The sequence below is a fragment of the Pan troglodytes genome, chromosome 1, assembly GCF_028858775.2.
Source record: "Pan troglodytes isolate AG18354 chromosome 1, NHGRI_mPanTro3-v2.0_pri, whole genome shotgun sequence".
NCBI lineage: Eukaryota > Metazoa > Chordata > Mammalia > Primates > Hominidae > Pan > Pan troglodytes.
In genome coordinates, this window is record NC_072398.2 from 176,290,620 (window position 1) to 176,304,999 (window position 14,380).

General features: G+C 50.0%; 1 protein-coding gene across 50 annotated transcripts in view; it reads right to left on the reverse strand.

Moving 5' to 3' along the window:
• MROH7 (maestro heat like repeat family member 7) overlaps positions 1 to 14,380 on the reverse strand; it is a 71,994-nt gene that overhangs the window by 16,167 nt on the left and 41,447 nt on the right. For 42 of the 50 annotated variants that reach the window (XM_063801769.1, XM_063801855.1, XM_016919029.3 and 39 more), the window contains 4 exons: positions 13,984 to 14,138; positions 11,238 to 11,376; positions 7,577 to 7,767; positions 1,465 to 1,602 (listed from right to left, as the gene is read on the reverse strand). In XM_063801769.1, the coding sequence (XP_063657839.1) occupies positions 1,465 to 1,602; positions 7,577 to 7,767; positions 11,238 to 11,376; positions 13,984 to 14,138 (623 nt within the window). The remainder of the gene's footprint in view (positions 1 to 1,464; positions 1,603 to 7,576; positions 7,768 to 11,237; positions 11,377 to 13,983; positions 14,139 to 14,380) is intronic. The other 8 variants (XM_054683271.2, XM_054683299.2, XM_054683286.2 and 5 more) reach the window with 1 other exon arrangement.

Consider the following 14,380-nt stretch of genomic DNA (forward strand, 5'->3'; position numbering starts at 1 on the left):
CATGCCTGTGATCCCAGCTACTCTGGAGGCTGAGGCAGGAGAATCGCTTGAACCCAGGAGGCAGAGGTTGCAATGAGCAGAGATCACACCACTGTACTCCAGTGTGGGCGATAGAGCAAGACTCTGTCTCAAAATAAATAAATAAATAAAAGTGCTATTTCATCAGTCACGGTGAGGATTAAATGGGATCATGCATGTGACAGATCTCTGCATGGTGCCTAGAGCATAGTAAGTGCTCAACAAATGTGACTGTATCCTGAGACCCTGGGGAAAGCACCACCTGGGGCACTCAGTGTACAGGGCTAAGATGCAGGCTCTCCTGCAGGAGTCACAGCATTGGAATCAAGGTGCTCCCTCTTGACCCCATGGGAAGCTGTGCATGGCCTGGGGAAGAGCTTTAGTCTGGGTCAGCAGGTCACTTCCCACCTCTGCCATGTCCTGCCTGTGTGACTTCGGGCACATGACAATTCCTCTCCAGACTTGGCATGTTTCTGTGCAAAATATGTGTTAATCACCCCTGCCCCACCAGTGACTATAACTATAGTAAAAATTACCCTGTGTGGAGCTCTTACCATATGCCAGGGGCTATTCAAAGTACTTTTTTTCAGGCTGGAGTACGTGGTGCCATCTCGGCTCACAGCAACCTCCACCTCCTGGGTTCAAGCAATTCTCATGCCTCAGCCTCCCGAGTAGCTGGGACTACAGGCACATGCCACCACACCCAGCTAATTTTTGTATTTTCGGTAGAGATGGGGTTTCACTATGTTGCCTCTGCAGACCTGACTGACACCATCATGTACTACACATTCAAATGGGAAAGAACAAAAGAACTTACACAAAATATCAGAAACGTATTGTTGATAACTGTGTCTAAAAGGCAGGTTCAAGCTGTTCTTGAACTCCTAACCTCAGATGATCCACCCGCCTCAAACACCCAAAGCACTGGGATTACAGGCATGAGCCACCATGCCTGGCCTGTTCAAAGTACTTTAATTAATCCTCACCCCAACCCTCAGAGGTGGGTCTGACTATTATTTCCATGCTATTGAAGGAAAGTGGAGACTCAGAGGGAAGTAACTTGTCCCAGGTCACACAGGTGGCAAGTGGTAAGCTGGGATTCAGATGCAGTCAGGCCATCTCCAAGGCCACACCTCAACAACTTGGTTATACCACCGTTTCTGTATTGGCATGGGAACTAAATTCATAATGCACTAAGGAATGGTGCTTTGTGGATAGTCTAAGTGCTCCACAATTGCCAGGAACCTCTGAAGAGTGAGTGCCATCTTTAACATTTGTATTGTCTACCTGCCAAGGAAGACAGCACCCTCCCAGTTGTAGAGAAGAGGTGACAGACTGAGCAAAGGGTCTTGCCCAGGGAGAGATGCAGACCAAGTCCGTCTGAAGATCCTGAGGTCCCCCTCTTTCTCCCTCCCACCCCAACCCCAAGGTGGTCCTGGGACTCACCTTGCCAGCAGGGCCACTCCACGGTGGTGGCTCTCCACCTGCTCCATGAGCTCCCAGCCACCCTGGTCCTCCAGAAACGTGGTCTCATAAGAGCAGCCCATCCTCAGTAGCAGGGTTTTCACCACTTTCACCACCCAGCTGCCAAGACAAGGCAATTAAGACCTCATGCCTACCTGGGCCCTAGCAGGCCAAGCCTCCCTCCACCCCGGCCTCTCCTGCCATCTGGCCCGACAAACTTCTCTTCACCATTTTAGGTAGGGGTATTCAGTGTATCCACAAAGGGTGGCTTTTTACAAATAATCATTAGCTTTTAGAACAAGAGAGGAAACAGAAGCAAAGTCCACCTCCCTATGAAGGCTGTGCTTTTACCTCTGGGACCAGCCTCTCTCTCACCCTCCACTCCGCATCAGCCATGGGCTGGGCAGGCAGCCTCTCTGCTCACTCACAGTCTCCTATGTGGGCCGAGTCCTTCTCCAACTCGGGACACTTAAGGAGTGATTCTCAAACTGGATGCCCAGCAGCAGCCCTTGGGGAGCTTTTATGACCTACCAACTGACGAGACCGGGGCTCTGGCCAGTGCTTGTCAAGCTCCAGAATGAGCCTAAGAAGCCCTGGGAGGGCACTGACATCCTACTGTATGCCTGGCACCGCACTGTGTGTTCATACATGGGGGGTGGGTGGGGGAGAGAGAGAGAGATCAGACAGAGGTTTCTAGATACACACACACACATACACACACACACACACACACACACACTTTTTTTTTTTTTTTTGTCGCCAGGCTGGAGTGCAATGGTGCGATCTCGGCTCACTGCAATCTCCGCCTCCTGGGTTAAAGCAATTCTCGTGCCTCAGCCTCCCGAGTAGCTGGGATTACAGGCATGTGCCACCACACCCAGCTAATTTTTGTATTTTTAGTAGAGACGGGGTTTCCCCATGTTGGCCAGGCTGGTCTTGAACTCCTGATCTCAAGTGATCTGCCTGCCTCAGCCTCCCAAAGTGCTGGGATTATAGGCATGAGCCACAGCACCCAGCCTATATACACTTTTATTAAAATAAAAACTGACACTCTATAGAATAAAGCTTACATTTAAACAAAGTTTTCCAGAAACCTAAACATTTGCTGAAAGAGTTTATGGTGCACTTTGTGGACATACCTCAGCTGATACTGAGAGCTGGTGGCTCTCATGATTCAAAAGAAAGGACTTAAGTAATTAGGTAATCCTCAGAATTTTGCCCTTCATTTTCATGTTTTTGCTTTTGTAATGATCCAGTGTGAAAATAAAAGCTTCTCCTGAGGCCAGAATTTTGTAATCATTCAACCTCTGTGCTTATTCTTTGAAATGTGTGCTATCAATGATAGTCCCTACTGGCAATGCCTCTAGCATTCAGAGTTACAAACAAAAGGGAGGGAGAAAGACAGGCAGGCTCAGAGTGTTGTCCTATTCTCCCATCACCATTCTCTTCCCTTTGCAAGTACTGGCTGAATGGCTAAGCTGAGATGTACAGGTTTTTGTTTGGAGAAGAAAGGTTATTCTCTTAAAGTTCAGGCACTAGCACCTTTACCTAAGACAGAATGAGCCTCCTGCATATGCTCCTCCGGTGACTGGACCACCCTCCCCTCCCTGTGTGTCCCTATCTCCAGGGTCATCGTTTTGGACAACTTCTTACAAACTGGCTTGGGCACAGATTGAGCTCCGGAGCTCAAAAGGGAATGACCTGACTTAGAGGTTCCAGATAGCCATGGCTTGGCCAGTCCTCCCAGTCCTCATTTGTGTTGCCTGATGAATATGTATTTAGGCCAAAACTTCTGAATTCGCCAGGTGCTGTGGCTCACGCCTGTAATCCGAGCACTTTGGGTGGCCGAGGAGGGTGGATCATGAGGTCAGGAGATCGAGACCATCCTGGCTAACATGGTGAAATCCTGTCTCTACTAAAAATACAAAAAATTAGCCGGGCGTGGTGGCAGGCGCCAGTAGTCCCAGCTACTCGGAGGCTGAGGCAGGAGAATGGCGTGAACCGGGGAGGCGGAGTTTGCAGTGAGCTGAGGTAGCGCCACTGCACTCTAGCCTGGGCGACAGTGAGACTCTGTCTAAAAAAAAAAAGGAAAAAAAAAAAAAAACTTCTGAACTTCTGAACTCAGAACTGCATCATTCGTAGTTGATCCTCTCTGTCATTTCACCTCACTCCCTCAATCAGGCTTCATATTTTCACAAAAGTGAGCCTGGGTTTCCCCACCCCCTCCCTCCCACCCTGACCCCAAGGTGGTCCCAGGCCTCACTTCCCTCCCTTCTCACCCCACTCCCAAAGTTATACTTGCAACAGCCCAAACGGCGCCCGTGCTGCTTCGTGAAAAAATAGAGTTGAAACTCTTGGGAGGAGGGCTGTGCTGTGGGTGGTGGGGTGGCTCTTGTGTCCCCAAACACTCACTCTGCAAGTTTTACCCTTCTAAAAGGCTTTCTCTGCAAAGTAGAGCAAGGGACACCTTGAAATATTTATTCTCTGTCCCTGCACTGGGACACCAGAGCCAATGATTGATCTGACATGGAGTTGCTTTCTTTTTTTGAGATAGGGTCTAGCTCTGTCACCCAGGCTGGAGTGTAGTGGCAAGAACATGGTTCACTGCAGCCTTGATCTCTTGGACTCACGCGACCCTCCTGCCTTATTCTTCCAAGTAGCTGGGACCACACACCTGGCTAATTTTTTATTTTTTTGGAGTGATGGGGTTTCGCCATGTTGCCTAGGCTGGTCTCAAACCCCTGACCTCAAGCGATTCTCCTGCCTCAGCCTCCCAGAGTGCTGGGGTTACAGGCGTGGGCCACTGCACCCAGCTGGAGCTGCTTTAAAGCCCAGGGCTGCTGAAAGTTTCACCTTCCTGGAAGGCACAGAAACTGGGCTTCACAGGACAAGCTCTCAGGCCACTCCCTCCTCCTCCTTCAAACCCAAGCTGTTTGCAGGGGTAATTGTTGCACTCATTACCAGAGCCTGCCTCTCCTCTCAGGAGGATGTGACCGCCTTGTGTGCTGATGCCCCGTGGAGCTATTCCACCTCATCACTGCAGTCTGGAGCATGGACAATTTGCTCTGGTGCCATACCCCAGAGGATTCATTTCCTGTACAAATCACCACAACCTGGGTGGCTCAAAACAACAGAAACATATTTTTTCGTAGTTCTAGAGGCCACATATCCAAAATCACATATCCAAAATCAAGGTGTCAGCAGGGCCGCAGCCCTCTGAAGAGTCCAGGGGAGAATGTTTCCTTGCCTATTCTGGCTTCTGGTGGCTTCCAGCACTCCTTAGCTTGTGACCACATCACTCACTCTCTGTCTTCATCAGCCTTCTCCCCTGTGTCTGGGCCTCTCTTCTCCTTATAAGGCCCCTTGGCACTGGATTCAGGGCCCGCATGGTTAATCCAGGAGGACCTCATCTTGAGATCCTTAACTATATCTGCAAAGACCCTTTTTCCAAATAAGGTCACTATCACGGGTTCTGGGCAGACGTGTCTTTCGGGGGCCACCATTTAGACCACTACATCTCATGACTTTTCTGGCCCCCCTTCAGCCTGGCACATGCCTGCCTCTGCTTTTTCTGCCTCTCAGGCTGCTTCTGAGACGCTGAGGTGAGGTGGATACTCGGGCACTCCTCCAGCTTCTCCTTGATGTCCTCAGTTGAGCCATGCCCTCTGCATTGGCAGGTCACACCTTTCATCACTCCAAGGTCAAGAATTTTTTCCCATATGTGTTCCTCCTCCCCCTCCAGAGCCTCCTTTTTTTCCCCTTGTGTTTTCCCCAGAGCCCGTCAGCCTTCTGGGCAATGCTCTCAGGGCGGCACCTACGAGCATGAGCAGGAGGGGAATGGGAACTGGCCGCACTGCGGGCAAATGGTGTCTTGCTGGGATGCGACCCTATCTGGTCCTCACAGCACACCTATGGGGCAGGAATCATTTATCCATTTCATAGGCAAGGAAACCAACTGCCAAGAGGTAAAATTCATTTACCCAAAATACAACATTCTAGGTGATGAAGCCACGATTTGAATCCAAGACCTTCAGACTCAAGCCCACTACACAACTGTTTGCCCTCTGCCTCTCTAAATGCACCTTTCTGTGCATAACACAGAAAGTGTTAGGCACACTCCTATCATAACAATAGGAGTCACAGAAGAAAAAACTGATAAACTTGGCTACATAAAAAACATTTCTGGCCTGGACATGGTGGCTTACACCTATAATCCTAGCACTTTGGGAGGCCAAGGTTGGAGGATCACTTGAGCCTAGGAGTTTGAGACCAGCCTGGGCAACATGGCAAGACTTCCATCTCTAACAAAAAAAAAAAAATTTTTTTTTTTTTTTTTTTTTTGAGACGGAGTCTCGCTGTGACGCCCAGGCTGGAGTGCAGCGGCGCAATCTTGGCTCACTGTAACCTCTGCCTCCCAGGTTCAAGCAATTATCCTGCCTCAGCCTCCTGAGCACCTGGGATTATAGGCACCCACCACCACACCTGGCTAATTTTTGTATTTTTAGTAGAGACGGGGTTTCACCATATTGGCCAGGCTGGTCTTGAACTCCTGACTTCAAGCGATGAAGTCAGGCTCAAGCGAGAGGATTGCTTGAGTCTGGGAGGTCAAGGCTGCAGTGAGCCATGTTTGCACCACTGCACTCCAGCCTGGGCAACAGAGTGAGACCCTGTCTCAAAAAAAAAAAAAAAGAAAGAAAGAAAAAAAGCAAACCCAATGTCATTCATAAGAGAAACGCATACTAAAACTACAGCAAAATTCTAATTTTTTAACTCTAATATTGGCAAAGATAAAAATGTTTTATAACACATTGTGTTGGCGAGGGTGTAGGGAAATAGATACTCATACATTGCTGGTGGCAGTGCTCTCTGTGGGAGGCAATTTGGCAAACTGGGTGTTTTAGGAGTCACTCCATTTTATCCTTTATCATGCAATGGTCAGGAGCTTTTTCTATCACCTTAACATGTAATGCAGAAGCCCTTTGATATGCCCATTCTACTTTCAGGAATTGTCCTACATATAAAATCACATGTAACCATAAAGACATATAAACAAGCAAACTCACTGCAGCCTTGTAACTGCCAATGGCTGGAAAGCCCTGAAATCCAGAGAAGCCTGGTTAAATACATTATGGTGCACTGGGATCCTATACATAGAGACACTATGCAGCTGTTAAAAATAAAGAGACAGCTCGGCCAGGTGCAGTGGCTCACGCCTATAATCCTAACATTTTGGGAGGCCGAGGCGGGTGGATCGCCTGAGGTCAGGAGTTCAAGACCAGCCTGGCCAACGTGGTGAAACCCCATCTCTACTAAAAATGCAAACAATTAACTGGGCATGGTGGCAGACGCTGGTAATCCCAGCTACTCGGGAGGCTGAGGTAGGAGAATTGTTTGAACCCAGGAGACGGAGGTTGCAGTGAGCCGAGATTGCGCCACTGCACTCCAGCCTGGGCGACAGAGCGAGACTCCATCTCAAATAAATAAATAAATAAATAAATGAGACAGCTCTACAATACAATGGCCTCTAAGATATAGATTGTAATGAAGGCAAAAAATGTGTAGCAGTGTGAGGTGCTGTCATTGGTGTAAAAATACAGAATATAAGCAAATGTGTTTATCCCTGAATAATCCTCCTCTGGGAGGGCATGAAGAACTTGGTTGTCTTTGGGAACATAACTGGGGTAAGGACAGGGAAGGAAGCTTCCTTTTAATGTCTTTTGAGTATTTTACCCATGTGCCTATATTATCTACTCCAATTAATAATTAAAAATAAAGTATTTGGGACTTGGATACAAACTTAATACAAATAATACCTCTAGGGAGGAAGGAAGAAAAAGTAAAGAGTGAACTCCTTGGGAAAAGCTGATTCTTTCCTGTGATCTAGACTAAACACAGTGTGTAATGCACAGAGCAGGTGCTCAAAAACAGTTGTTGAATGAATTATTGGCTCTAATAAAATTGTGCTTCTGTTTTCTCTTCTAGTCCCAAAGCTAATTTCTATTGATTGATTGCCCTGGAGACTTTTGGAGGCTCTGACTGGATGGCCCTTCCCACCACCGGGGACAGCAGGGTCAAGAGAGACGGCAGAGCATACCGCACAGGTACGAAGGGAGAGGGCTGTGCACCCTTCTTGGTGTCCTTGGGAGGAGCCACGCAGCCAGGCAGGTTGAGGCCGATGTGGTAATGGACCTGAATGAGCAGGGCCAGGAGCAGCTGGGGGTAGATGCGCCTCACACGGCCCATGCAGCTGTTGATGGACAGGAGCTCGCACAGGCCGCTGGCTGCCTATGGGGCAGAGGGGAGGCTGCTGGGATGTCGTGGCCCATCTTCCCAGCACTCCTGGCTGGGGCCTGGACTGCCTCTCTGGGAGGTAGGATCTGGGTCTTTGCTGTCCTCTGGCCCAGCCTGGGGAAGCTGGGATTCCCCACCCCCCAGCCCCAAACCTCTGGCTCTCTGGCCAGAGGCCCTGTCCCAGAGCAAGGACAACAATCCACCCCTTAGTTTTGGTCCAGGGCTTTGATGTTTATGCAACCTTGGAAGAATCATGGTGGAAGAATCCCTTCTACCTCTTGAGAGGTAAAGAGTCTTGATCTCATTTTGCAGATGAGGAGGCGGACTCAGAGGGGTGAAGCTGCTAGCTCAAGGTCACCAGCCCCTTGGGGGCAGAGCTGGAACTTGAACCCAGGTTTCCTGATACCAACTATAGCGTGCTGTGCCTCTTCCTCATTCACAACACAGGCACACAGAATGTAAGGGGCACCAGGCTGGCCTCTTCACCCTGGGCCGTTAAACTAGGCTGTCCTCACTCCCATCCCCATGAGGCCAGCAGCCAAGAGAAACAACACCAGCCTTGAGCAAGAGCATGGCTCAAGTGCCAGCTCTGCCCCCAAGGGCTGGTGACCTGGGGCAACTTCTCCACCTGCCAATCCAGCTCTGGACCTGGCCTGGGCCCACCCTCATACTTGGCCCACCAAGTCCTCTCTAACTGGCAGAAGGGCAATACTAGGGGGTGGGGAGTGGGTGATGGGCTGGTGTCACAAGACTCATGGCTCATTCTGGCTCTACCACTCCCTGGCGCCTCTGGGCCTCAGATCTCTGAAAAGTGGAGTCACTGATCATCATCCGGCCAGCCCCACAGGAGTGTTAGAGCCTGAATGAGAGGGCGAAGGTAAGCATGCTTTATACATAAATGGTTTGAGCTGTGCCATTAGGACTCCATGCAGGCCAGGCACAGTGGCTCATGCCTGTAATCCCAGCACTTTGGGAGGCCAAGGTGGGCAGATCACTTGAGGTCAGGCAGGAGTTTGAGACCAGCCTGGCCAACATGGGGAAACCCCGTCTCTACTAAAAATACAAAAATTAGCCAGGTGTGGTGGCGGGTGCCTGTAGTCCCAGCTACTCGGGAAGCTGAGGCATGAGAATCACTGCAACCTGGGAGGTGGAGGGGTTGTGGTGAACCAAGATCATGCCACTGCACTCCAACAACCTGGGTGATAGAGCAAGACTCAGTCTCAAAAAAAAAAAAAGAGAGAGAAAAAAAGACTCCATGCATCTGGGCCAAGAGGAAAGCATTTAATTGCAAAGTGAAAGAACCCCTGACATGTTCCCTTGGAGAAAAGTGACCTAACATGGGCTGGATGAGAACAATAAATGGCAGTTAATTTGCACTTTACAGCTTAAGAAGTTCTTCCACATACACTATCTCCCCTTTCTCAACAGGTAAGATAGACAATGCAGGAGTTATCATAGCCCGTTTTACAGATATAAGCACCAAGGCTAGAGAGGGGAAGTGATTGACCACGGTTATATAGTGAGGCAGTGGCAGAGCTAAGACAAGTCTCTTGGACTCAAAGCCCTTGTACTTTTCCAGCAGCCCAAAGCTAATGATTACATCTAAAGAACACAGTCTGTGGTGTAAGGGAAAAGTCTCTAGTGATGTGCCACAGGGCTTTGCTTTCGGCTCTATCTTGCTCAAACGATTTATCAGTGCCATAAGATAAGAATGAGTTCAGGCTGTATCCATGCTTAAACTATGCTTGCTGGACAAGAAGCACAAATGAGTGACTAAAGAATACACTAACATACACCAATTGTAGAGGAGGATGAATGCCCAAATTGCAAGGGAAGGAGTGCTGGTGCCTTAGGCACAGAACTCAGTGCTGGAGGACAAAGGCAGAGAGATATGGGAGTGAAGCGCAGGATTTGGAAGCGGAAGATCTGCTGGGTTTGAGTCCTAGCACCACCATTGCTAGCTAGGTGACCTGGGGGGAGACATGGAATGTCTCTAAGCAGGAGCATCCTCCTCTGTAATGGGATAATACTACCCTCTCCTTCATCTACTGTACCTTTATTTACTTCCCTTCACCAGAATGTCTCGCTTCTGAATCCCCAGAACCTGTAAGTGTGCTTGGCACATAGTATAGGAGGTGCTCACTAAACACTTATTGAAAAAATAAATCAGTCCAACAAAAACATTTCTGAGTGCTTACTATGCGCCAGGTGTATGCAAGATGTTGGGGATATCATGGTGAGCGCAGCAGGACAGCAATGTCTTCATGTGTCTCACAGATTAACCAAAGGATCCCCTGTGGTGTTGTCAAATGACAACTGGTGTAAACTCTTTTCATACAAAGTATGTGACGCAAAATATACTACGTACAGATTTGACCAGGTCAGGGAGATCAGGGAGGGCTTCCCTAAGGAAGTGATGCTGGAGTTGACAGCTGAAGGATGAGTAGAAGTTAGCTCGGTGGAGAGCATTCTAGGTAGAGGAAACAGCATGTGCAAAGGCCCTGTGACAAGATAGCGTGGCTGGATGAAGTTCTGACAAAGACCCGTGAGGCTGGAGCAAAGCAAGCAGGAGGACCATGGAGCGTGGGGAGGCCGGCCAGGGATGCAGGGCCTTCGCCACAGGTAGGAGCACTGTGTCACTCTCAGGGGCAATGAAAAACCATCAAGGGGGCTGAGAAGAGGAGATGTGCATTTCTCAAAGACTTTTTGGCTGCAGTACAGATTGGAGGGGCAGGAGCAGAATCAGGAAGGTAGGCAGGGGTATGGACCAGGGGTATGGACCAACTGGCATGGACCAGGGTGGTGATAGAGACAGAGACAAATCCGTCTCTTCAGCCCAGCCAACTTCCTGAGTCAGAGCTGCCTTTCCCTCTGTGTTCCCAGGGTCAAGCTTGGAGTGTGGCAGCAAGAAGTGTTTAAACATTTTGTGTCACCTAAATGAATGAATGTGTTATCTCATATAATCTTCACAGCCGCCATATGAGAAAGATATTATTTCTATTCACATATGTAGAAACTGAGCCTCATAGAGGTGGAAGTGACTTACCTAGGCCACAAAATGGTAATGTAGGATTTTTTTAAAAAAATAGAGAAGAGGTCTTGCTATAGTGCCCAGGCTGGCCTCAAACTCCTAGCCTCAAGTGATCCTCTGCCTCCGTCTCCCAAAGTGCTGGGATTACAGGCATGTGCCACCATGCCTGGCCAGAACCAGGATTTAGACTGTCTGTGACTCCAAGTCACTCTTTTTCCCATATCCCAGGCTGCTGTTGCCACCATAGACAACACTACTGTTATTGTCCAGTGAACCACAGACAAGAGCCAGAGCCAGAGACCTGCCCAAGACCACACAACTAGTTACTGGCAGAGTGCGGTACTCGAGGCCGGGTGTGCTTAGCTCAGCAGGAGGGAAGGAGAGAGGAAGGGCAGGACAGGCAGCAATAGGGGCTGGCTGACTGGGTGCTCACCGCTAGGGGCACGATGGAAGCCCGGCCCTCCTTGGTGATGGGCTTCTCCTTCAGGCTGCCCAGGAGCAGATCCAGGAGGTCTCGGACATCACAGCTGGGCTTACACAGTATCAGCTGCCTCCACATCTCTGCTCCATTGCTGAGAGGTCAGGGATGTGGGCAATTAGTGGTGGCCAAGGCAGTGGGGCGCACCCAGCCTCCAAATGGTTTCAGGAGGGGGAAGGTAAGATGCCAATGAAATGGCATCCATGGGCACACCTGCAAGGAATAGTCCAGAAAACACTCCCAAAGAGTCAGGGGCTAGAAGGACAAGAAACCCTATTTCCTTGCTGGGCATGGTGGCTCACACCTGTAATCCCAGCACTTTGGGAGGCCAAAGTGGGTGGATCACCTGAGGTCAGGAGTTCGAGACCAGCCTGGCCAATATGGTGAAACCCCGTCTCTACTAATAATACAAAAAAAATTAGCTGGGCATGGTGGTGCATGCCTGTAATCACAGCTACTCAGGAGGCTGAGGCAGGAGAATCGCTTGAACCCGGGAGGCAGAGGTTGCAGTGAACCAAGATCACGCCAGCAGTGCACTCCAGCCTGGGAGACAAGAGCGAAACTCCATCTTCAAAAAAAAAAAAAAAAAAGAAAGAAAGAAACCCTATTTCCCAGGTATCATGCCAAATGTTTTATGTTTTACATGCAATGTATTACTTCGGCAGATATTAGCTGAGCATTTACTGTACACCAGGCCCTAGGCAAATCTTGGGGAATACAGACATGAACAAGAATTCAAGACACTCAAGATCACTGAATTCTCACGATAACCCTAAGGTGAGTGTTATTATTCCCATTTTACAAATGAGGAATTGAGGCTCAGAGAGGTGAAATTACCAGTCCAAGATTACACAGCTAATGAGCTGCAGAGTCCAGATGTGGCCAGGTCTGATGTCTTCAAAGCCTGTGCTCATTCCTCTAACCAAAGAGCAAGAGTGGAGGCAGTTGAGCAGCCTGGGGCTAGGATCCTGCACTTGTCACATAATATCAGGGAGCCTCTGTTCCCATCCCTTAAAAGGCAGTACACCAGGCAAGGAAAAGCATCTGCACCCAACCAAACTCCCATCATGGGGTGTTGAAAGCACTGGCAGGCCAGTGTGCTAAAGGGTTAACAAAAACCTTTCCCCTTCTACAAGAGGGTTTCAACCCTCCATTCACTTTCTAGCTCTGTTCCCCTGGCAACCTGATACAGTATGTCAACTATGTTGCTAGGCAACATTACTTATGGTAATAATGACTCCACTGGTAAATTGCATCTGGACAGGGAGGAACTATAAATTAACTATAAGAACTGATGGGGACACTATAGCATTGAGCTTCCCAGGATGCAGTGACCCTTGTAACTTGGTTTGTCCCTGCGGGGACCCTGGAAGCAAAGCCAAGATGTAAAAGATACTGGTCTCTGTGAGGCCTGTGCCATTTAAGCCAGGGCAGCTCCTATATCCACCCTATAGGTCTCCTTTCGTCACACCTGAACTTTCACCTGAGAGGCCCAAGAGACCAGCTCCTAGACTCAGGGTCAAGACTAGGATAAGGAAAGTGAGGCATCCAGGGTGCCAACTTTAAGGAAGCCCTCATTCTCAGGCTCACACAAGTGCAGACTTGGCACCCGAGACTATGTCCTTAAATGTTGTGCCCTGGGTGCCTCTGCCTGGCCTGCTGTGGGGGCTGCTGCAAGGACCCCCGCAAGGAGGAGCTCCTGACACTGCCCTGTCCTGTATCCTGTGTGACGGATGTCAGGTGAGGCCCCCAGTAGTCTTGTGAGTCTGACTGTTTAGTGGACCCAAGAAAAAAAAAACCCTGGTGGGGAGTACAGCCAGAAAGGGTTTAATTCTTCCAAGTGGGAGACTGGGATGTACCAGCTGGGCCCTCACCATCCTGACTGATCTTCTTGGTTCCTATGAATGACATCAACTGCCCTTATTGGAGCACACCCCATTTGCACAGCTCTGCACAGTTCTTTGGCTCTCATACAACCACCCGAAGGTGTGGATCACTCACTGCCTTGTTTTACTCATTCAAAGAAAGCATGGGAGCATTTCCTGGGTGGGAGGCTGAGGCCAGACTGACCTCTCCTGCCCACGAGCTCACCATCTGACCACAGTCCCCTCTGTCCATCAGATCACGAGCTCCCTGAAGACAGTGAGCTTGGAGCACCCTTCCGCACGGGCCCAGGCCTGAGCAGGCACTCAGCACCGCTGGCTGCATTACTGTCATGACCACCCACCTGGGGTGGGATTGCAGGGATCATTTCCTTCTTTTGCCTAAGGGGGAAAGAGAGGACAAATGGGCTACCCAAGACCCACACAGCAGCTGGAGGCAGAGTCAGGACGGACACGCAGACCTCCTTTCAATGGCATTGTTAAAGAGCTCTGGGCTGGTAGTTAGTTAGACCTGAGTTTAGGTCCTCCGTTCTATTGCTTGCTCAGTGAGTACCTAAGGCAAGAAACTTCCCTAAGCCTCGGTTTCCTCATCTGCAGAATGGGATTGTTGTGAGAATTAGAGACTATTGTAATGCTCGGCGCTGACAGCAGCAGTGCTCAGGAAGTGCTTAATGGTTGTCATAAACACCCCAGATCACAGAAGGGGTGCCATCTGGGAGGGCGAGGGGCTTATCTGGGCAGAAGGGGGTCCCCAACCTGGGGTGGGGGCTGCTTGAACCCTGTAAGATGCAGTGGCTGGGAACCCCTTCACTTGGTACCTGTTCAGTGGGAGGGGGCACATGAGCAGGGCCACCACAACCTCGGTCATGAAGGAGCTAGCCAGGAGGGAGACGGGCAGCAGGGCCACCTGGCGGGCCCGAGGCTCCTGGATGTGGCTCAGCTGCATGTAGATGCCTTGCATGATTTCTGGGATCTGGGGCACAGCCGGGGCAGCCATGAGCAAGGGGACTGCCAAGGGAAGCACGGGGGCAGCAGGAAGGTGGGAGGAGAGGGAAGGGGGTGACAGGCTAGAGGACAGGGGAGAAGGCCCAAAGGAGAGAGAAAGGAAGAGGCAAGCAGAGCGCCTGCCCCTCCCTGGGAGTGAGCCAGTTTCTCTTTACTATGCTCCCTATACCTGCTTCCACCGCCAAACCCACCTCTACCCACGACCAAGTC